This window comes from Ochlerotatus camptorhynchus, unplaced genomic scaffold, assembly GCF_037179485.1.
Source record: "Ochlerotatus camptorhynchus isolate MF236.1 unplaced genomic scaffold, CSIRO-AGI_Acam_v1.1 ptg000503l, whole genome shotgun sequence".
NCBI classification, from domain to species: domain Eukaryota; kingdom Metazoa; phylum Arthropoda; class Insecta; order Diptera; family Culicidae; genus Ochlerotatus; species Ochlerotatus camptorhynchus.
In genome coordinates this window covers 7,039,798-7,061,746 of record NW_027040988.1, presented here as the reverse complement: position 1 = coordinate 7,061,746, position 21,949 = coordinate 7,039,798, and the positions used below count along the sequence as shown (strand labels likewise).

General features: G+C 39.8%; 5 protein-coding genes across 7 annotated transcripts; 2 read left to right on the top strand and 3 right to left on the bottom strand.

Annotated features, from left to right (window-relative positions):
• Positions 1-933: 933 nt before the first annotated feature.
• On the bottom strand, positions 934-2,939 carry LOC135712825 (RB-associated KRAB zinc finger protein-like). Its single transcript, XM_065235890.1, has 2 exons — positions 2,698-2,939; positions 934-2,639 (listed from the first exon to the last, which is right to left on the bottom strand). Exons 1-2 carry the CDS (start codon positions 2,730-2,732, stop codon positions 1,019-1,021), a joined length of 1,656 nt encoding a protein of 551 aa, XP_065091962.1. The 5' UTR covers positions 2,733-2,939; the 3' UTR covers positions 934-1,018.
• Positions 2,940-7,464: 4,525 nt separating this feature from the next.
• LOC135712692 (serine/threonine-protein phosphatase 2A regulatory subunit B'' subunit gamma-like) lies at positions 7,465-9,125 on the top strand. Its single transcript, XM_065235625.1, has 2 exons — positions 7,465-7,549; positions 7,615-9,125. The coding sequence occupies exons 1-2, from the start codon at positions 7,495-7,497 to the stop codon at positions 8,949-8,951; spliced, it is 1,392 nt and encodes a 463-aa protein (XP_065091697.1). The 5' UTR covers positions 7,465-7,494; the 3' UTR covers positions 8,952-9,125.
• Positions 9,126-9,185: 60 nt separating this feature from the next.
• On the bottom strand, positions 9,186-10,971 carry LOC135712690 (gastrula zinc finger protein XlCGF26.1-like). The gene is made up of 2 exons (XM_065235624.1): positions 10,824-10,971; positions 9,186-10,760 (listed from the first exon to the last, which is right to left on the bottom strand). Exons 1-2 carry the CDS (start codon positions 10,950-10,952, stop codon positions 9,261-9,263), a joined length of 1,629 nt encoding a protein of 542 aa, XP_065091696.1. The 5' UTR covers positions 10,953-10,971; the 3' UTR covers positions 9,186-9,260.
• A 3,719-nt stretch (positions 10,972-14,690) lies between these two features.
• On the top strand, positions 14,691-16,649 carry angel. Of its 3 annotated transcripts, none has more exons than XM_065235621.1 (4): positions 14,691-14,872; positions 14,998-15,610; positions 15,678-16,115; positions 16,186-16,649. In XM_065235621.1, exons 2-4 carry the CDS (start codon positions 15,002-15,004, stop codon positions 16,558-16,560), a joined length of 1,422 nt encoding a protein of 473 aa, XP_065091693.1. In that variant the 5' UTR covers positions 14,691-14,872; positions 14,998-15,001; the 3' UTR covers positions 16,561-16,649. The 3 variants fall into 3 exon arrangements, with proteins under 3 accessions (XP_065091693.1, XP_065091691.1, XP_065091692.1); XM_065235619.1 differs by having other exon boundaries at positions 14,691-14,893; XM_065235620.1 differs by lacking the exon at positions 14,691-14,872 and having other exon boundaries at positions 14,926-15,610.
• Positions 16,650-16,732: 83 nt separating this feature from the next.
• On the bottom strand, positions 16,733-18,774 carry Arp5 (Actin-related protein 5). The gene has a single exon (XM_065235618.1). The coding sequence runs from the start codon at positions 18,726-18,728 to the stop codon at positions 16,764-16,766; it is 1,965 nt and encodes a 654-aa protein (XP_065091690.1). The 5' UTR covers positions 18,729-18,774; the 3' UTR covers positions 16,733-16,763.
• Positions 18,775-21,949: the final 3,175 nt, after the last annotated feature.

Here is a 21,949-nt window from a genome sequence, read left to right as displayed (position 1 = left end):
CGAGAAATCGATAGCTCAAGCCATTGTTTACAAAAACAATTACGCCCCTTTGAAATGTTGGCACTGATATGTAAATTTGAGCTTATATTCGGCCTTTTTTCAGCTAACATGAGACCGACAAAACGTTTAATCTAAATTTGGGTCAGTCAAAGCGTGATACTCGTTTGCATATTCGGTGCATCATTAGTTTACCTATATTCCCGTTTTTTTTCTGGTTGGTACAGTTTGCTCATCGATTTTCAACATCGAAGTTGACATCGATTTGATTATTGAAAACAAAATTAAGAAAACGACCTGTAAATTATATAGGTATAATGTTAAAATTATTGTATGCGTGGTAAGCTTTCGCGCAGAAATGATTAATAAAAAAAGGTAGGGTAGAGTCGTAATCGCCCATTTCCGTTCTATCGATCAGAAAAGATCAATTTTTTCACCGTGCACCAGTTAATCATAGGTTTGTTCCGATGCGTTAGTTCATTAGCTAAAACATAAATCCTGTTAGGACGCATTGTATGAATATTTACGCTCATTGTTCTCAAAACAAAAGAAGCGCTCCTAGCGAATCCCCTTTTTCTACGTTTATCCGTAGGACGAAGAAAATACGAAGAACATCTAATGGCGTTTCAATGCGTTAGGACGGAATTGAAACTCGTAGAACGAATTTAGAATCAAGAAGCAGTGTTAGATTTTAGACAATATCTCAACAATTTGTGACTCTTTATCAAATCCAACGGTACGTATGGAAAAGTGAATAAATTTGCAAGTCATCTTTGACAAAAATGTTCCATTTTTTGTTTAAACTCGTTCAGAAAAGAGAGGTAAAGCGCGGGTTGTGCTTAGTAGGACGGAAATTAGATCAAAAACCCTATACCTACGGATATAGAGTTTATGAAGAAATGACCCAAAAATACGGTTGTAAATATAATCGTTTATTTGTATATGAATGCTTAGGCGGTATTATTTGAAATTCGAGAATTTTTAGAGCAAAAAAAAATAAGTCGCGACATCCACTACGGGCTCAGTGCCACGCCTTTACTTTCTTTGGTGTCTGTCCACAGTTCCCAGTCATATGTCCAACGTATCCAATCCTGGATGTACTGTTCTTAGCGCAATACGAGCACTTGATCTGTATGTTTGCTCCTGGGTGCATCTTTCCATAGTGATCTTTCAGTTCTCGATACTTCTCATAGTCTTGCTCACAAGAGGCACATTTGAAGACAAGTTTACGCCACTCGTAGACCACCTTTTTCTCACCTTCTGCCAACATCTTAACTTGTAGCATTCCGTGCTTTACGTTGGAATGACTTCGGCAAGCGCGTTTTGAGAAAAAATTCATATGGCAAAACTCACACTTTACCGGATGGGTAGCCAATTTGTGGTCGTGCAGCTCCTGTAGAGACCGAAAACTTTCGGAACACTGATCGCAGTCCCGATATTGACGGTGCACGAGCACGTGGTATCGGATGGTGTTGATGGACCAGAATCGCTTACCACAGTGGTCACATTCGTACAACTTGTCCTCGTCTAGTTTACGCGATATTTTGCCATGATTAAACTGGTGGAATCTAGTATGATGGCTCCGATAGGCACTAGCGTCTACGAATGTCCGCTGGCATGGTTCACATTTCACAACGGTTGCGATTTGATCCGCTCCTTTCGAATGGTATCGCTCGTTATGGTTCTTCAATAGTACGGCAGAAGGAAGGTCAACACCACATTTGACACAGGCGAATTTAGCTTCGTGTAATAGCATATGCGATTGCAGAAAACACATGGTATCGAAGCTTTTCGGGCACAGAGCACACTGGCAGGGCTTCGGTGTCTCAGAGATGTCATACTTGCTTTGATCTTGTTCACAGTACAGTTCGTGAGCAAAAAGGGTTTCTTTGGATTTGAAAAGCACATCACAATGCTGACAGGAGAATGCAGTTTGAATGTAGGTGGTTCTCGTGTGAGCTATCAGTCCCTGCGGTTTTCCAAAGATCTTCGAGCAGTTGAGGCAGCGTAGATTCACGGTGTCAATGTGATTTCTCATATGAAAATTGATGCTCTCTTTATCCGTGAAAAATTGCAAGCACACTCGACAACGGTAATCTTTCTGCTCTAGTGTTCGCTTCTGTTTTTTACTTTTGATCCCTCTGAGCTTGTTCAGTTTTTCCATAAGTGGTCCAGTACGGCCAGTTTTGCTCAAAGAAAATCGTTTTATCTTATCATTCAGTGATCCATTTGCTACTGAAGCTGGGTAGGATTCAAATGTTGGTGGTTTTTCATCTAACTTCACAACCTGTTTGTCGCATATCGTTTCATTTCCCGGAACGATATCTTCAACTTGCTCCGGAATTTGTTCGTTCTTTATGTAAACCGACGGACAATCCTTCCATTGAAACCGGATTCGTTTGATCTTGTCGTTGTAGATATTACATTTTCTTCGAAAGTGGTCAAATTCCTCCAGTTTCGACAGGCACTGACTGCAGATTGCAGATGGCAAATCTTCCGTCACATTCAGTATTATGCCGGTCAACTTTTTCAGTAGATTGATGATGCACTGCAGCGGAATACCTGTTGCTGGAAAAATTGATACCAAATCTTTCCCCTTTGAGTAGCAAAACCGGCAGTATGATTCCGGTTCATCAGTCGGTCTAGGAAAGTAACAGTTTGTTATATTTCAGAATGGTAATAACGTCAAACATAACTTACGGGTCCGGAACTTCAATTTTGATGCATTTCGCCATTGGATTCAGGCAGGTAATTTCCTAGTTGGCAAAATAACTTCTCACTTCAATTGTATGTTCGAATTCCTCGGAATGCAGGTATACATATAATTCTCCGGTTTCGACCGCGGTAAAAAAAATGCTTACTGTTGCAATTTTGTAATTTTTAAACAAGAACATCTGAACAAAGTAGAGAAAGAGTGAGTTTGTTGTTCAACATCGTTCATTTACAGTGGAGCAAAGAATTGTGCGAATGCAAACGGAAATAAGGCCGGAACAAACATTTATGGCGGTGAGCTCCAACCCTGATGGGTACTTACAAGTAACAAGCTCGCGTCACTTTTCAAATAGACCAATGTAACAAATGTAAACAAATCGAGTTAAGCGATACAAGCTATTGCTCTTCTATAATTGTATGTGATACAAAAACACCCATTCAAATTTACTTTCATTTATTTAAGATAATCATTGATCAAAAATTGTCAAATGTACAGTTTGAAATGATGGTTACTTGATTGTTACTTTGGTCATTCGGACTGCCTAACATGATTGGTGCTCATTTTCCAAAGGCGGGGCCAATCTAAAGTTAGGTACTATACTCTGAAATCTGTGAAAGGGAATCTAGTATCATGTAGACAAAACGTCCAATGTAACACTCATTGATTATGTCACTGAGAAAAATCGTCCAATGTAACATGTCCGATGTACAACTCGACTTGTCAAAACGTCCTATGTGGTTTTTTCTATGTTGTAGCATGAAATTCAAAGTCAAATTGTGATTTTACCGTTTCTTCTGAATTTTCAACGTTATTATACACTGACTACATTAAAAATAGTATTGCAAAATGTATTGTTTTTTAACAGTTAAAATAATAATCTGTCGAACTTCGATTTTCTTAGGCTGTGTTCCATTTGGAAAATTTTCACTTAGATTTGACACTTCGAAAATAAATTAAGATGTTCGAAAATCCCTCTGTTGTTGATCGGCCGATTTTCGAGAAAGCGTCTGTCAAAATTTATTTCTTGTCTGTCAGAAATAAGTCTGCTGGAATAGCAGGTTTATTTGAAAATTTTCCATCTGTCAAATTTAAGTAAAAATTCACCAAATGGAACACAGCCTTAAAATGGTGGATATGTTACATTGGTCTATTTGAAAAGTGACGCGAGAGTTGCAGTTTTCGTGTACACTTAAAAATAAAATAGTTCATTTTTAGATTAAAAATAAAACTTTTTCTGAACCATTTGGTGAATTTTTTAACTTTTGGTTAAAATTTGACAGATGGAAAGTTATCGATTAACCCTGCTATCCGAGCGTGGTTATTTCTTTAAAAAAAAAGGAGTTAAATTTTGACAACCGTGACTTCTCCTACCCGATGGATATGTTGGTTTGTGTAGGCGTGCCTTGAGTTCCGAGAAATCAACAAGAGAAGTCATTGTTTACAAAGGCTGTTACGCCCTAATTCCAGCTCTATCTAGAATTATTCTCAGTCGCTGAGTTGGTATAATTGGCCGTGTAGAAGAATATTCCCATTTGTGGCACAGACCTAATTGGTCCAAGAAGAATTGACGAGTGCACGGATGGATTTGAGTTCACTCACTCGACAAAAAGTGACACAACAGCGGGGCCCTGTTTACTAAAAATGAACATTTATGTGTTCATTTTTAGTAAACAGGGCCCCGCTGTTGTGTCACTTTTTGTCGAGTGAGTGAACTCAAATCCATCCGTGCACTCGTCAATATTCAATAATTCAGTGCCAACATTTCAAAGGGGCGTAATTGCTTTTGTAAACAATGACTTTAGCCGTCGATTTCTCGCGAATGAAATCTTACCTCTCCAAAATGACAATGCTAACTGGTAGAGGAAACATTCCTCTACCTGCTGGTGTCATTATTTTTCATGAGTGAGCTTTTATTCACGAGAAATCGACGGCTAAAGCCATTGTTTACAAATGCAATTACGCCCCTTTGAAATGTTGGCACCCCGCATAAACGCAAACCATCACTTGACCTTACCGATAATGGTTATAAATTGTTTATAATCCCTCCTAAACTTTAACTGAAATGGTTTTGGAACCTTACATGAACGTTTGTGTGATAAAGTTTTAACCTCATGTATTATGGTTTTTAGGAAGCGGACCTTACAAATAATGGGTCGTTAAGAACCATTACCATTTCAAATTCTTGTTTTCTCCATACATTTTCGGAAAGAGAACTATATTAGAACGTTTTTACTTATGGTTTGAGAACATTAATGATTATGGTTATGGTAGTCAGTAAGGTCCATTAATTGTTTTGTATTATCGCTCAACTTTACGTGGAATATATCGCGAACTGATAATTATTAATTTAAAGGCAACCAATTCGCGATATATTCCACATAAAGTTGATCGATGTTACAAAACCATTCATGGGCCTTACTGACTACCATAACCATAACCATTAATGTTCTCAAACCGTAAGTAAAAACGTTCTAATATAGTTCTCTTTCCGAAAATGTATGGAGAAAACAAGAATTTGAAATGGTAATGGTTCTTAACAACCCATTATTTGTAAGGTCCGCTTCCTAAAAACCATAATACATAAGGTTAAAACTTTATCACACAAACGTTCATGTAAGGTTCCAAAACCATTTCAGTTAAAGTTAAGGAGGGATTATAAACAATTTATAACCATTACCGGTAAGGTCAATTTATGGTTCGCGTTTATGCGGGACTGAATTAAACAATTTTTATACTAAGGCTCTGAACCATTTGGTGGATTATTTTAACTTTTGGTTAAAATTTGACAGATGAAAAGTTATCGATTAACCCTGCTATCCAAGCGTGGTTACTTCTGACAGACAAGAAGTTAAATTTTGACGACCGTGGCTCAAAAACCGGTCGATCGACAGAACGGGGATTTTCGAACATAAGAAATAACTTTCGAAATGTCACTTTTAACCACGAGTTAAATTTAACTCGGCAAATGGTTCACAGCCTAAGTTAGTAACCTCTCTCTTTATACCGATCTATGCGCAGGATAGTTGCGATTTATACATCTGGTAAAAGAATGTCCATAATTGCTGTGTGAAACGCTTCGTTTTACCCTCGCACAGACCTAACTGGTCGATAGAGCTTTTTGACGTTTAATCGGCGCACACTACTGCACCATTTAAATCGAATGAGTGCGAGCAAGAGGGAAACAGATTAGTGGGAAAACAAACCGTTCATTAATTTATGTGCGCTGGATAAAGAAAGACTATTTAACGTGAAAAAGGTCTCACACTAACTTTAGATTGCTGGAGTCAGTAAAATTTTACTGGGTTTTTGAATTGCGGATCCCCCAGTAATCATCACAGCAAAAATTTGCATTACCGAACTGTCCGTAAAGTCAATCTGTCAAAAATAACTGTTCATTCAGTAATAGGTTCGAGTTGCGTATACTGGAAAGCCCAGTAATTTTTTTGTTTATTTAGTTGCAATTTAACTGACAAGACAGTTATTTAGTTAATTCTTGTACCGTGTTGCCCAGTTACATTAAAAGATGTGTCATTTAATTTAATTTTAATAATAATAAGATTTCCGGGAGGAAAATCATGTATTTAAATGTTAAATGCATTTTATGTTATCATATTTTCAGGCTGCTGATAGGAAACAACAATCATAAAATCAATACAAACTACGCAGAAACTTATCGCCCGAAGTTGTAATGTTTCCAACCTCCATAAAAACTGACTTAAAGATTACAAAGAATTGCTTGTCGCTTGATCGAAATGAAGACAGTCAACGACATGCTCAACATATGGAAACATTCCAAGAAATTCCTTTTCAAAGGAATAGTGACGTTCTTCCAGGAGATAATTCCACCGGTGTTGCCTTCAGGGAATTTTCCACGGACGTAAAGTGTAGTTTCAAGGTTTAATGTTGGTATTGGGTCATCTAATAGAATAGAAAATAATTTAGTCATAGCCAAATCATGCACTATACGTACTTGAATCCATTCAACAATTCCGTCATGATATAATTCATGGTTTCTTGTAAATTTTCACAAAACTGCGTGATAAAACACTTGCTCCCGGATTTTACTGAAGCTAAAATGGCGGCGGGAATAAAATTGACAGGTTAGAGTTTTACAATTCTTGGTCGGTAAAACAAAGTGGCTATTTCGCTGACCAGTCGGTAAACAAATAAAGCCTACTATGTGCACAGTAATTATTTTTACTGACTTTTCGTGAAATCTAGAAAATTTAGAAATTACCGACTTTCTCAGTAAATATATATTCTGTGTACAGTATTTTGCATCGAACGATACCGAAGTTCAGTTTGTGTTTTACAGAACGTCGGTTATTCATCAGGTTTAAACTGCATTTTCAGTAAATCTTTCGTTTTACCGTGCAAGCCCAGTACAAAAAAATACCGAACAACTAAATGCTGGATTAGTGTGTATATTTAGCCGATGTGCGGTATAAGAGGTGTGGAGAAAGGAAACTAGTGGACTCTTTCGTACTCGCGTCTTCTTATGCAGTAACAGACGTGACGTCACGTCTGCTGTTGCATAAGAACACCGTCAGGATGAAAGAGTTCACTAGTTTCCTTTCTCCTCACCTCTTTTACCGCACATCGATATTTAGCCACTTTTCTTTAAAATAGGTCTTTTTTTTACACATTAATGGGTACTGTCAAGTTAGCGTGTATTTGCGTGCATTAAACGTCACCAATCGCTATTGAAGAAAATAATCTGGCCACCCGTCCAACGGCAAAAAATTACAGACGCAACCGACGTAAACAATAATATTGTAATCGGCATGAATGGTTTTCGTGAGAAGCTGCTCAAAAGTTTGGAAAAAGTTAATGAAAATGGTAAGAATCGAGTTTTTTTAATGGCTCAAATTAAGCATTAATCATCTATCCGCGACCGCAACCAGGTGTTCGCCAACAGAATCCATCGAAAACGGATAACGAAATCGAGGATTTACTTTTCCAGCACTATCAGAAGGAAATCAGCTCCAATGGGAAACTAAAACGAATGCTTGAACAGTCTAAAAACTCTGAATCCTATCACTTCATTCCGCAGTTCCATTTTGTGCTGCCAAAGAATAGCGATGGATTGGCTCAAAAGCTACGCGAGGAAGCCAGGACGTTGTTCCTGCAGAAGCGTAGCAAAGAGTTGCTGGACAACAATGAGCTGAAGCTTCTCTGGAGTCTGCTGGAGAAGCATCATTCCCCACCGCTGATGGGCGAAGAGCAGTACATCAACTATGAAAACTACAGCAAAGTGGCAACGCTGGCGGGAGAGAAATTCAAAAGGTACTTGACTGCTTCAACCTTTGCTCGATTGCTGGTGTCCAGTAGCTATCCGGGGAAGATCAGCGTGATGTCTCTGTTCAACTATGCAATGAGGAAGGTTTGGCTGCAGCAGACCAGGATCGGTCTATCGTTGTACGATTACACCGGACAGGGTTATTTGAATGAGTCGGATTTGGAGTCTTACATTTTGGAGCTGATTCCAACTTTCCCGCAGTTGGAAGGTTTGGAAAAGTCTTTTCATAGTTTCTACGTTTGCACAACGGTGAGGAAGTTTTTCTTCTTTCTGGATCCGCTGAGAACAGGTCGAATCAGAATTCGAGATATCTTGACGTGTAGCTTTTTGGATGATTTGCTGGAACTGAGGGATGAAGAGATTCCCAAGGATGCTCAAGAAATGAACTGGTTCTCGGCACCTTCTGCCCTCAGCGTCTACGGGCACTATCTCAATTTGGACAAGGATCATAACGGAATGCTGAGTAAGAAGGAACTGATTGGATATGGATCGGGGACGCTTACACCCATCTTCCTGGATCGAGTCTTTGCCGAATGCCTCACCTACGACGGTGAAATGGATTACAAGACTTATCTGGATTTTGTATTGGCACTTGAAAATCGCTCTGAACCGCAGAGTTTGCACTATCTGTTTCGCATATTGGACGTGGAACACAACGGTTATCTGACGGCATTCACGTTGAATTATTTCTTCAAAGGAATTCAGGACGAAATATCTGCACATCGAGCGGAACCGGTCAATTTTGCCGATGTTAAAGACGAAATATTCGACATGGTTAAACCAGCTGATCCAGCTAGAATAACACTGAAGGATCTGATCAACAGCGGCCACGGCGAAACGGTTGTTTCAATACTGATCGAATTCCACAAATTTTGGGCCTACGAAAACCGTGAAGTTATGGTAACGGATTCTACAACAAACGATGAAACACACAATTTATGACATCGCACGCAACAGACTACAGAGGGCGATGAAGATGTCACGGCATTTTGAATCTCATAACTTTTAAACTGCTGCTCACCCATAAGTGCTCTTAGAATTTTACATTCCGCAAATCAAACAGTATCGATTTTATGTATTTTTTATGCTCAATAAAATATTCGAAGGTTATTTCGATTTAGCAACTACCTAGTCTACGGAAAGGGAATTTCTTTTGAATTGATGGGCGCCGGTACATGGGAAGGTTTAAAGGTATTTTTATGAAATAAATATCTTTGGCATAAAGCATAAACTGATTTACCTTTAATTTGCTTACTTTCCGCCATGTTCCGTCAGCATGTGCTGCTCCAGCCTGGCACTTTGCATAAACTCTCTCCCGCAATCGGCGCAGCAGTAGGGATGCCGTCGATGAATACGCATATGTGCCATTAAATTGCTCTTCACGCGAAATCGATGCTTGCAAACCGTGCATTCGTGTTCCTTCCTATTGCTGTGAATCAGCTCGTGATGCTTTAGATGTGTCGATTGGGAAAACGATTTCCGGCATATCTTACACACGTGATTCTTTTGGTTTTTGTGCTTTGCTCGAATATGCAAATTAAGTCCCGATTGCTGCGAAAATGACAAGCCACATTCACCACAAGCGTAAGGTCGAATTCCAGCGTGCGAATTGGCATGCGCTTCCAGGTGTCTCATCCGTTGAAAGCATTTGCCGCACTCGGTGCACTGGAATTTCTTCGTGTTGTTTTGAACTGGCTTCTGATTCTGGTGAACGCTTTGTATGTGTCTTCCCATTCCCTGCTTTGAAACAAATCGCAAAGTGCAGAGATGGCAGCGAAAGGCTTTCACCTGATCCTTCGTCACGCCGTGCTCCTGAGACATGTGGTATACGAAGCCTGCCAGTGAAGTGGTTTCCATTTCACATCGATCGCATTGCATTCGATAGGAATCCGTATCGTTTGAGGCTTTATGCAGCTTGAGATGATTGTAAAGCTGAGCCCCTTTATCGAATTTACCCGTACACTTGGAACAGGAAAACCCTTCCGGTGGCGGTTTGTGTGAGTTCAGGTGCCGCTTAAGATTACTGGTGTGAGTAAAGCTTTTTGAGCAAATCGGACAATCACTACTACTAGCATTATGGTACTGAACGTGTCGCTGGAGTAATCGAGCGTTCCTGTACGTTTTGCCACAGATAGGACAGTTTTGAGTTTCTTCTTGTTCTGTCTCCATTCGATCATTACTGTCCGCTTCTTGACCCTCTTCAGAACTTTCACTGTAGTCAGAAAACGGTGGAAACTCCTCGCCATCCTGCTGTTCTTCCTCCGTCGTTTCTTCGTTTCTTGGACTACTACAAACAACCCCACCAATAACCCCATCGAAGCCCTCCGCACTCTGAACAACCGGTTCACTCACCGGAAAACTGTACCCTCCTTTCTCTAGATTCTCGCACTTTTCAATCACTAGCTCGTCTAGGCAGTCCTCGATATTCGTAGCCAACTCCCCGGTTCCATCCTGGAGCTGTTCAATGTGCATGTTGATCTCATTATCCCACGTCGTAATGGGACCTGTATCCAAAATACTGTCAACATTCAACAGGCTGCTGCCGCCGTCCTCGACGGTACTGGCCGCACACTTGGCAGCCGTGGAGTTCAGCTCACTCAAAATCTCTTGCTCCGACTGTTTCAACCGATTCAGTTGCTCTTTGAGTTGACCGTTCGACCGGATAAACAACCGGCGAGTTTCGTAGGCCGTGACGAGCTTCATGAGGCACGTTTCACATACTACTTCCGGGAATCCGTCCGATTGGTTAATCTGTGTTTCGAGGGGAATGGATTACCAAAAACACCAACAGCATCTTTACAACAGGTAACTTACGGTCAAGCCGGTACAAGCGTGTATTACTTTGGGCAAGTAGTAATCGTTGTAAATTTCGAATATTGATGTAAAATTACCGGCATTTGTTAGGCAACAGCGGCAAACACTTTCGCAACTGATAAATTCCATTGTAGTTACGGATGTTTGCAGACATAAAATTTTTAGTTTTATTTTAACTGTTTTTGGAAGAAAACAAGACTCTAATGAAAATATCCCAGGGGTCTATCAACGAACTCAATTACAACGAGGAGGTGCGTTTAGTACACGGAATTAATACTCGACTGACAGCATTTAATTTTTCGGTTTCGGTTGGTTTGGTATACGTTTTGCACGGTTTGCATATACAATTTAATATACTGTGCATTGCGCACATTATTTATAGCCCGTCTTTCAATAAACTAAAGATAGCCGCCATGTCAAATGCATAGGACAAATTTCCCGCACAAAATAAACAAGCATATTTTCTTCTATTGTCACTCAGATGGATCTAGTGTGCTTTCTTTTCACCACTGGAATCAATCATAAATATAACAGGTTAACTGTCAAATTCATATGTGTTAGTTCAGTTAATCGGCAATGCAACCGTCACTGCCCTAATAAACAAATACCATTAACGAACTGTATCTCAGATGGGCGAGGGGCACGCAATACAAAGAACCGGTGCGTTGAAGTTAAAATGCAATCAAAAGTACTTAAAGTAATTAATACGTTTTGAAGTAGTACTGACGGTAATTTAAAATTATCTATCCGTAATCAATGTAATTAAAAGTATTGAAAATGTAATTAATGTACTTTAATTACGAAATTTCAACTGCAATTAATGGAGTTAAAAATTAGTTAATGTTCTAAATTGTGTAATTAATGTAATTAAAGCAGTAGTTAATGGAATAAATTTAATTACAGCCGTTGCATGAGTTGGAGTTAAAGGTTATTGCGTGCCCCTAGCAGATGGGTAAACTATCCCACAAATGGTTTGGATAATACCCCGAACACGTCATAAAGGTGAAAGTTAATGCTTTTCCGTTGATGCTGAATCCACACCCGTTCAAACCACATCCAAATTGACCACTTTGTCAAGCAGTTTTGGTGTGACTTTCTACCAGTGATTTCACAAAACTGGACCTACTAATTTCTATTTTTTTATGAAACGCACAAATGTTGGCTACTTTTCTCGTGGTTCTAGACGAAAAAATCTCAAAATAGTGTTTTATTTCAAAGTTCGAGTGGTAATAAACGTCATTTTAACTGCTCGAATAAATTGGTTAATTCGAAATGAACCAATACTAACAAGCATTGCAAATTAGAAGAATGGGAAGTATTTATTGAAATTTTGAACATATTAGTAAACATAATATTATTGTATAATTATAATAATTCTACTACTGAAATGACAACTTCAATTCCAAGATTCCAGGGTAGGCCCACTAATGCTCAGGGAAGTCTTGCCGTAGTTCAGGGAAAGCCTGCCGAACTTCAGCGAAGTCCTGATGAAGTTCAGGGAAGCCCTGCCGAAGTTCAGGAAAGTCCTTCCGAAGTTCAGGGAAGTCTTGCTGAAGTTCAGGGAAGTTCTGTGGAAATTCAGAGAAGTTCTGTTGAAGCTAAGGGAAGTTCTGCCCATGTCAGGGAAGTTTTTCCGAACTATAGGGAAATATTCAGAGAACTCCTGCCGAAGTTCAGAGAAGTTCTACCGAAGTTCAGGGAAGTACTGTTGAAGTTTATGTAAGTCCTGCCGAAGTCCAGAGAAGTTCTGCCGAAGTTCAGGGAAGTTCTGCCGAAGTTCAGGGAAGGGCTGCTGAAGTTCAGGGAAGTCCGTTAATTTCAATTCATGGAAATCAGGAAACTCATGCCAGAGCTCGTGCTGAAGTTCAGCGAAGTCCTGCCGAAGTTCAGAGAATTTCTGCTGAAGTTCAGGGAAGTTCTGCCGAAGTTCGTGGAATTATCTAATTATCTTTAAAAATACCAATATATATCAGAATACCTCCATCAAAAAGGCTGAAATTTTTACAAAATATACTCAAATACTTCTGATACAACTTGATACATTTGATGATCAAATTCGTTTAAAAATATTTTATTGATCAATAGCAAGGGTGGTTGATTTCTACAATATTTGAAGATATAGTTCAATTTATCTAATTATCTTTAAAAATACCAAGATATAACAGAATACCTTCATCAAATAGGCTGAAATTTTCGCAGAATATCGTCAAATACTTGTGAAACATTGAGGAACCTTTTGATTTGAAAAATATTTCTTTTAGCAATGGCAAAGGTGGGTGATTTCTAAAATAGTTCCATTTATCTCTAAAAATATCCAGATATATTAGAAAACTTCCATCAAATAGGCTGAAACATTCACAGAATATCCTTCAATTAGCTTACACATACACGCATGTGAATTGTTTTTATTATTTCACAAATACACGCGTTTCCCACACGACTTAGAAATGTACTCTCAGTTTAGAAATATTTTTACTATTTATTTTCAAGCACTTTCATTATGGAGTTCTTGCAATCACGCATATATGACATTACCGAATAGCATCCGTTTTCAATTATCAATAATTTTCGCAAAATATTTCGAATTGAAATACCAAAAGATATCTTACAATATGCATCAATTATTGCGAATGGAAAACGTCATGCGCGAGCATGATCCTGCTGAGGGTGCTGATGGTTTTTCTTGCTAATTCATTCATGGCTCGCTCCGCCGTGTGGCTTTTTTTTTGCGCTTCTCTGTTTTGTGCGAGGGTTCCAAATCACATTTTTTCGAGCATTTTTCTTCAACCTGGAGCATGCTTACCCACAGATACATACAAAAGCCAGTTGATTGCTTAGGAAAATGAAATCTAATGCTTGGAATTGCGTAACAAAAAAAATGGTTTGCATTGAAATAATGCATTTTACTGGTATGTTGTCCGGAGGAAATGTTCCTAACAAATAAGCGCGAACCATAAATTTACCTTACCTAAAATGGTTAAAATTGTTTATAATCCCTGCTAAACTTCAACTGAAATGGTTATGGAACTTTACATGAACGTTTAATGATAAAGTTTTAACCTTAAGTATTATAGTTTTTTGGAAGTGGACCTCACAAATAATGGGTTGTTAAGAACCATTACCATTCAAAATTCTTGTTTTCTCCATACATTTTCGGAAAGAAAACTATACTAAAACCTTTTAACTTATGGTTTGAGAACATTAATGGTAATGGTTATGGTAACCAGTAAGGTCCATGAATGGTTTTGTAACATCGATCAACTTTATGTGGAATATATCGCGAATTGGTTGCCTGTAAATTACTGATTACCAATTCACGATATATTTCACGTAAAGTTGAGTGATAATACAAAACCATTAATGGACCTTACTGACTACCATAACCATAACCATTAATGTTCTCAAACCATAAGTAAAAACGTTCTAATATAGTTCTCTTTCCGAAAATGTATGGAGAAAACAAGAATTTGGAATGGTAATGGTTCTTAACAACCCATTATTTGTAAGGTCCGCTTCCAAAAAACCATAATACATAAGGTTAAAACTTTATCACACAAACGTTCATGTAAAGTTCCATAACTATTTCAGTTGAAGTTTAGCAGGGATTATAAACAATTTATAACCATTATCGGTAAGGTCATGTGATGGTTCGCGTTTATGCGGGTGCTCTTAAAGATCCCAAACATTGTATTTAATTATATATTGACTCTTTTTTCTTTGCGAGTGTAGATTATAATTTGACAGCATATTTCATTATGCCAAACAGTACCGAACGCTCTGCCAGCATCAACAGCTGATTTTGACAGAAAAACAACACTCTGACCTGACTGGTAAATATTTTTTTCTAGTGTGATTAGTGTTTGGATTCCTCGCGTCAGTTTCGTACTTTGTAAATTTCGTGTATTTTTGGCGTAAAACATTGGATTGACTCCTTGGACATATCTCGGGAATATTCCAAGCATCATTTGGTGTTATCTAAACAAATACTGTCAACGAGCTTCGCTCGGAGGTGACCGATTTCGAGCGGTACGGGCGTTGTTCATCAGAAGGTTGGCTGCTCTCCGTCCACAGTAAACAAACTGCTTTTATTTGTATCAGTTTTATCAACCTCCCGTCTAATACAATCCTGCGGAGATTATATAATTATAAATATTGAAACACTTTATCTTTGCAGTTTCATGACACGTTTTCTCAGATATTCATTTGCTAAATCACTTCTAACACCACCACCGTGTCCGTTTACATTGGGTCGGGCAACAGCAGCGCCAAGCAGAAGCTTAAAGCGCATGTCACGCTCCAAGGAATCGCAACAGTCCAGTAGCTCTGAAACTTCGGGAAGTCCGGTTAACAAGGGTTTTCAGCGTTACGCTAGGCAGAAGAGAATGTCCGAAACGTGTCGAAAGTGGAAAACAATTCCATCGTCGGCACGCCGCGGTCCGGAAGATGTCCAGTTTACCCTTATGAGCTACAATATTTTGGCTCAGGATTTGCTGAAAATGCACGAAGATTTATACGATCAACACGATCCGGTGACACTTTCTTGGCCGCATAGGTATGATCGTTTGATTTCGGAGATCAATCTCGTCCGACCGGACATACTGTGCCTGCAGGAAATGCAAGATAACCACAAGGATCAGTTTAGTAGTGGTTTGGCAAACTTCAAGTACGAGATGATTTTCAAAAAACGTACCGGTGAGAAGACGGATGGCTGCGCTATTTACTATCGGTGGGATTTGTTCGAGCTGGTCGAATGCCATGACGTTGAGTACTATCAACCTGGGGTGAAGGTAATTCATTTAGTATAATTATGATCTTCTTAATGAATAGAAGTTGTTTATTGCTTTTAAATGTCAGTGTCTGGATCGCGAAAATGTTGCAATCATTGCAAAGTTTCGAGTGAAATCGGACCCATCTCGAAGTCTCGTCGTTGGCACTACGCATCTTCTGTACAATCCGCGGCGACAGGACATTCGATTGGCACAGGTCCAGGTGTTGCTGGCCGAGTTGGATCGATTGGCGTTTCTCGGGAAGCGGGAAAACGGAACACCCATTTATGCGCCAACCATTTTGTGCGGAGATTTCAACCTTCAACCCTACACTGCTCCCTACGTGTTACTTACGACAGGGTTCCTGCAGTACGAAAATTTAGCCTCGAAAACGTTAGAACCGAACATGTACGGAGGTTCGTCTTTCGGAAAGAAATTGCTGCCGCCAAAGTTGGGAATAACGGATGACTGTCGCCATGAAAGCCACCTTAACCGAACGGAAGAAGACGAGTTCAAAAGTACTCGGGTTTGTAGTGCCGAAAGGATCAATGCTAGAAGAACGTATTTACAATCCAGGTTTTTATGTATTCTTGCAGCTACATCATTCCAGTAAAGAACGTTCACCGAGTCCAGCCGAAGAACTGAACAGTGAATACTTCAATCAGGGCGCTCTCAGACATCGGTTTAAATTCACATCCGCCTATCGACACAACATTGGCGAGGAGAACCAGGAAGCGTCCACCTTCCAAGGACAATGGGTCACGGTGGATTTTCTATTCTACACCAAGTTCCAGAGCACGAGTGATAAGAGATTCACTGAAAACAACCTAAAGTTAGTAGCCACCTATTCCCTACCAACGGTGAAGCAAGCCCGGGAAATCTACACGATCCCCAATATGCACTTTGGTTCTGATCACTTTGCTCTCGCCGGTCGATTTCTGCTTAAAGCGCATGCCGAACCGAAACTGTAGCAGAAGGTAGTGGTAATGGTATTTTTAGGACTTTATTCGAAGAAATTGGTAAGTTTTAACTTTGTTCGTGTTGAGTACATGTGTTTTTATGAAATGGAATTCGGTGTAAGATTTGTTTTCTGGGATGACAATTCTTATTTGAACTGACAGAGGGACTTTCTTCAACATTTAATACAGAGTGGCCGATGCAAGAGATTTATTTTCTAATTGAATGTATCATTAATTGTTGAACTGTTCTGACTGGGTGTGGAATAGTAGAAGTTGCTGGCTACATGTTCTTTGAAGTATTCACCGCCACATTCGTCGTACAGTTGTCTGTTGATTAGTGACTGCTTGAACTCGTCGCTTCCGGCAAACTGGCTAGCTCCTTTCCACCCGTCCAGTCCGGGATCGCCCGCTACCTTTAAGTTGTACACGGATTGGAACGGTAGAATTTGCTGTAGCTCCCGCGACAGGCGCTCCTGAAATCCACGAATGTTGGCACATCCTCCGGTGAGCAATATGTTGTTTACGATTTTCAGTTGATCCTCTTTTGGGAACATTTTCAGCACATAGTCGATTGTACCGGTCAATCCGGCCTCCTGTATCCCAATCATGCTCGGTTGAAACAATATTTCCGGAACCCGGATCTTCTCCACTCCGATATGTAGCTGATGGAATTCTGCGATGTTTCCCGGAGCCACCACCTGTTCCACATAGGTGCTGTCATGTTGCTTGAGAATCTCCTCACATTCGATAACCTTTTCGTTTTCCGCTTCGCTGTCGCTGTCTCCCTCCCGACTGATAGACTTGTATACGTCCCAATCTTCGTCCCGCATACCGAAGTCGTCAACACCTTTCTCCTTCTTTGCCAGGTGTGATATAATGCGCATCCGTTCCTGTGCGGCCACCGTCCTACGCTTAGCCAGATCCTGTTTCCGCTGCTTACGAATTTGTTTCTTGTCCAAAATATCATCACGCTTCTTCCGCGTCTCGACAACCCAGTCCTGAATAGTCATATTGGCTGGAGGTTGCAGCAGACAAGGTTTTTCCTCCGGTTGATTCACCGACTGCTGGGGGGCATTCATCTTTTGAGTCGTTTTTGTGATTCGTTCCCTTAAAGTAATGATAGTCTTTCTGAACTCGTCCACATTCTTAACACTAAACTCGTGCAGTGTAAACCCTACATTATCTTCATCTTCCAAAGTATCTTCGGCAGCAAGCATTCTGGTTAGCAAAACTTTGTCCTGAGCCAATTTCTCCTCTCGTTTCCGCAGATTAATCTCCGCAAGTCTACGGGACAGTTCCTTCCGCTTTTCGATTCTCTGCTCTGCTGTCAGTGTAGGTGCCGAAACGTTCTGATTATACGGAAGTTGGATTTTGATAACATTTTGCTCGTAAAATTCCAACAAAGCCCAATTCTTCAACGATTCCATATAATCATAGGCATACGAACAATAGTTCTGGATCATCGTCTCCGCCCGGCTCAGAGTTATGGCATTCACATGAACAGGATACTTCAACTGCAGCAACCGGAACATGAAATTGATCATATTGAACCCTCCCAAATTGATCCGACGCACCTTATCTTCGATCATTCTCCCATTCAGCACTGGAATCACGTGCGTTGCCTGGTATCCACAAGATATGATCAATCCACTCTCCAAGTCCCCGTTCATCCTGTAACTGAACAAACTGTCAACACCATACACGATACCCGGAACTCCATAGCACTCGAACAGCAGCTCCGACATCAACATCCGGCTGTAGTTTGGATTGGCGATACACTCAGTCAACAGTATCGGATGCGGTACACAACCATCCCCGTTGATGCCCATTTTGCCGAACAGATAGTCGAAAATCTGTTCCTGAACATGAAAATGAGTGACAACATTCCGGTCGAACTGTGTCCGCAGCTGGAACCGTACCGCCTCGATATTCGCGATATCGTTTCCGATCTGTACCATCGGTATGGTCACTTCCTGATCCTTTTTGCTGCGATCCTTCCGCGGTTTGGCCAAGACGTTCTTGAAGATTAACGAGGGAGTATCTTTGGTGGCCCAACCAGCGCGGCAGTGATACGAACCGTTGTCGATTATAATCGCTGCATCCGGTGGCACAGTCGGATCTGGGTAGACACTTACAATATTCGGTTTTGTCTTGACGTCTTCAATGTCGAAAAGGCTCATTTTTATTCACTTTCCGTGGAGTTTCCGGAGTTTTTCGTACACAATAGTGAACTGGTAAATGGAGAAAATACATCAAACTGATGATAATGATTGTAAACAAGATCTGACAGTGTTATTTATACTGACGAGGTAGGGGCAATAAATTTATCATACACGGAGAAAAACCTGTTTACTAAATATTTACACTCAAAAATAATAGTAACACAGTTAGATTAAAATTTAATAATTTTTCCAAATAACCGCAGAATAAACTGTGTTTTGCATAAAAATTCCATCGTTTTTATATTAAGATTGAATACGTGGACTGTAAACGTCCAAAACATTACTTCTCCCTATAAGTTCAAGAAAGATAAATGGAAGGTGGAACAAGGATGTTTAGGCATATTTTCCCGAGTATTTCCACAGTAAATCGTCGGATAATAGTACGTTCAGACTACAGAGTTATAACATGTTATAGCGCTATCTTGATGGTGGTTTCTGTGTTGCAATTATTTGACAACCGTTATAACATGTTATAACTCTCCAGTCTGAACAAGGCATAAAACGCTGTCCAGACTGAGCAGTTATAACATGTTATAACGGTTGTCAAATAATTGCAACACAGAAACCACCATCAAGATAGCACTATAACATGTTATAACTCTGTAGTCTGAACGTACTATAAGACACCATTTTCAGTTGTAAGTAACTTAGAAATACACTCAAACACAAATTACAAAAATATTATTCCGTTTTGTATTCTCTGCGTCGGATAGAAAGTGCTTTCAGGGACAATGACGGAGAAGCGGTTCAGAAAACCATCCATCAACGGTTCGACTTTACGTGTTGGACACAGGCGTGTAAGGCAAAGAATCCCTTCGCTAGTAGCTCCATCCCGATTGAAGAGGTTACAAATACGTTGTGCAACGTACTACCATAGAGGTAACTCTCAGATCAGAAAGTCCCGAAGAAACGAGCTCAACTTTTTGGCTTAGCTCTGGTACTATCTTCGGTCCCAAGCTAATCGATTCACCCCTCGAAACATAGGAAAATCCACTAACCCCTCATTTTATCTGTCAAACTTTCATAGCGAATCAAAACAAACATAGTGTAGTACTGGAATTTATACTAGAATGGGGTCCGTTAGTCGATTTGCTTGGGACCAATAGTCAAGTAGTGAGCCAATTTAAAATCGTTAGTTTCGTATTGATTGTTGGTACTACCGTTCTACTCAGCTGAAACTCCTGTCAGGTCAGTCGAAACGACATGAAGTTAATATCCGTTTCAGGCTGCTTCTCTAACAACTAGTGTCGCGGCCAAAAGCTACTTTCTTCTCCGGCTAGGGAGAGTCTTTCGCTTACTAGGTTAGACACTGTTTTTTGATTCTAGGAGCTACTTTTTTCTCCAGTTAAGGAGAGAAGTTTTCACTTCTAGGTCAAGAGTGCTTCTAGGAGCTACTTTTTTCTCCGGTTAAGGAGAGAAGTTTTCGCTTCTCGAAAGTTCTGTCGGATTCAAAAATGAGAAGAATCTGGAGTAACCTACGAACTTAGTTTTATTTACGAACTTAATTATGTAAAATCATTTCCTGTCACTATGGAATTTTCCATGTCCCTATCAATACCGAACTTTAAGCTAATTTCTGCTAGTTATAATTGAATTTCTACTCGGGCCCCGTCTATAGTGCATGTTTTCGTGATGACTGGTTTCAGGAGCTGTTTCTTATGAAAAACCAAGAGGTTGTATCCAAGACACGACCGTAGATTTCACGTAGGATTACGTGCTCGGTATTAATATTCGGCGACTGTGTTAGGGAAACCACTTTTTTGTAGGCAATCGGTGATAATTTTGATCACCATTGCAACTGTACACGAAACGAAAATCAATTATTTTATCCATGTGTTTCACTTATACATTTTTGCCTTAACATCAGCCTTATACATTCCATAAGACAAACCACATAGGTCCTATAAGAATACATAAAAAGTATGTGTGACCGCGTATACATTTCATTTGACACATAATCTTCATTAACTTTTTGCAAGGCGTCTGCTTATTAGTTGACTTATACATTTTATGAATAATCAGCAATAGAAATTTGCCACAAGGTATATGGAGATTTCTATCCCGGTAGGACATTTGTGTAATATTCAATAATATTAATAATATTGAAAATTGATACAGTGTTCATTTAATCAGATTTGCCAATCGATTGGCTTGTTTGGAATTAAAATCCATCCGCTATTGACAGAGTTATAAGTGGTCGAAACATGACCATTTTTCGTAACGCGGTCGATTTTGTTTTTTTTTTCAAATTGCACCCCCAATATGTTGCCGATAGACGTAATCTTACTTCAAAAAAAGATGAAGATTATATCATTATTGCTTTCAATTTCTGACAAAGCGTTAACGTTCGGCTCGCGTTAATCGCTTGTCATTTTGTCATTTGCATATATTTTTGATTCCTTGGGTATTATGTTTTTCTTCTTCTTATTCTTCTTTCCTTAATTTAACGTCGGTCTCTGTTCCGCAATCTAGTGCCAATAACCGACGGACATCAATTGCCATCCATTGACGGCAATCGAATGTGCAGAGAGACAGCTTCCACACCTGCGTAAGATATCGCACCCATTCAACAACACACATGGGCCGGGACCAACGGCTTTACTTCCCTTCCGAATGAAGACGTGACCAGAAATTTGTATGCCTTAGAAAAATCCCACAGACCTCGGCTGGGATTGAACCCAGAGCTATTGGGGTGAGAAAGCAGTCACGCTTACCACCACACCACCGGCGCCGGCGATTGTTGAGTAGAACGCTTGCGCAAAAAGACTAGGGTGGGAAACGGATTCGAAACTCAAATATCATTAGTCAAATACATCCATAGACCATACAGGTCCACCGTTGTATAATTGGCAATGCACTCGTGTACTGAATGGGAATTGTGGGTTCGAATCCCACCGGTGCCTTTAGATTTTTTCGCAAATTTTCTCACACACACATTTTTTACCGATGATATGTGCTAACCTCTATGTATGTATGTTCAAACATTCTTACAAACTTATTCAAGAGTTACGTCTGATTGTCTGTGCTTCAATATTGTATTATTGACTGCGTAACTGCTCCCATAAATTTACACGACCTATAATGTAAACTCCTTTTATGTGCATCATAGTAACGAAAATTTACACTACTTTTTTTAACTGTGCAGTGTATCAGGTCCTGATTATTAGGTTTTGCACCGT

Bases quoted from the DNA above. Each gene is read 5' to 3' on its own strand.
- Arp5 (XM_065235618.1), bottom strand. From the start codon at position 18,728: ATGAGCCTTTTCGACATTGAAGACGTCAAGACAAAACCGAATATTGTA.
- LOC135712690 (XM_065235624.1), bottom strand. From the start codon at position 10,952: ATGGAATTTATCAGTTGCGAAAGTGTTTGCCGCTGTTGCCTAACAAAT. The intron at 10,761-10,823 runs GTAAGTTACCTG...CTCGAAACACAG, and splicing joins ACGCTTGTACCGGCTTGACC to ATTAACCAATCGGACGGATT.
- angel (XM_065235621.1), top strand. From the start codon at position 15,002: ATGACACGTTTTCTCAGATATTCATTTGCTAAATCACTTCTAACACCA. The intron at 15,611-15,677 runs GTAATTCATTTA...TTTAAATGTCAG, and splicing joins ACTATCAACCTGGGGTGAAG to TGTCTGGATCGCGAAAATGT. The intron at 16,116-16,185 runs GTTTGTAGTGCC...GTATTCTTGCAG, and splicing joins ACGAGTTCAAAAGTACTCGG to CTACATCATTCCAGTAAAGA.
- LOC135712692 (XM_065235625.1), top strand. From the start codon at position 7,495: ATGAATGGTTTTCGTGAGAAGCTGCTCAAAAGTTTGGAAAAAGTTAAT. The intron at 7,550-7,614 runs GTAAGAATCGAG...GACCGCAACCAG, and splicing joins GGAAAAAGTTAATGAAAATG to GTGTTCGCCAACAGAATCCA.
- LOC135712825 (XM_065235890.1), bottom strand. From the start codon at position 2,732: ATGGCGAAATGCATCAAAATTGAAGTTCCGGACCC. The intron at 2,640-2,697 runs GTAAGTTATGTT...TTACTTTCCTAG, and splicing joins AAAATTGAAGTTCCGGACCC to ACCGACTGATGAACCGGAAT.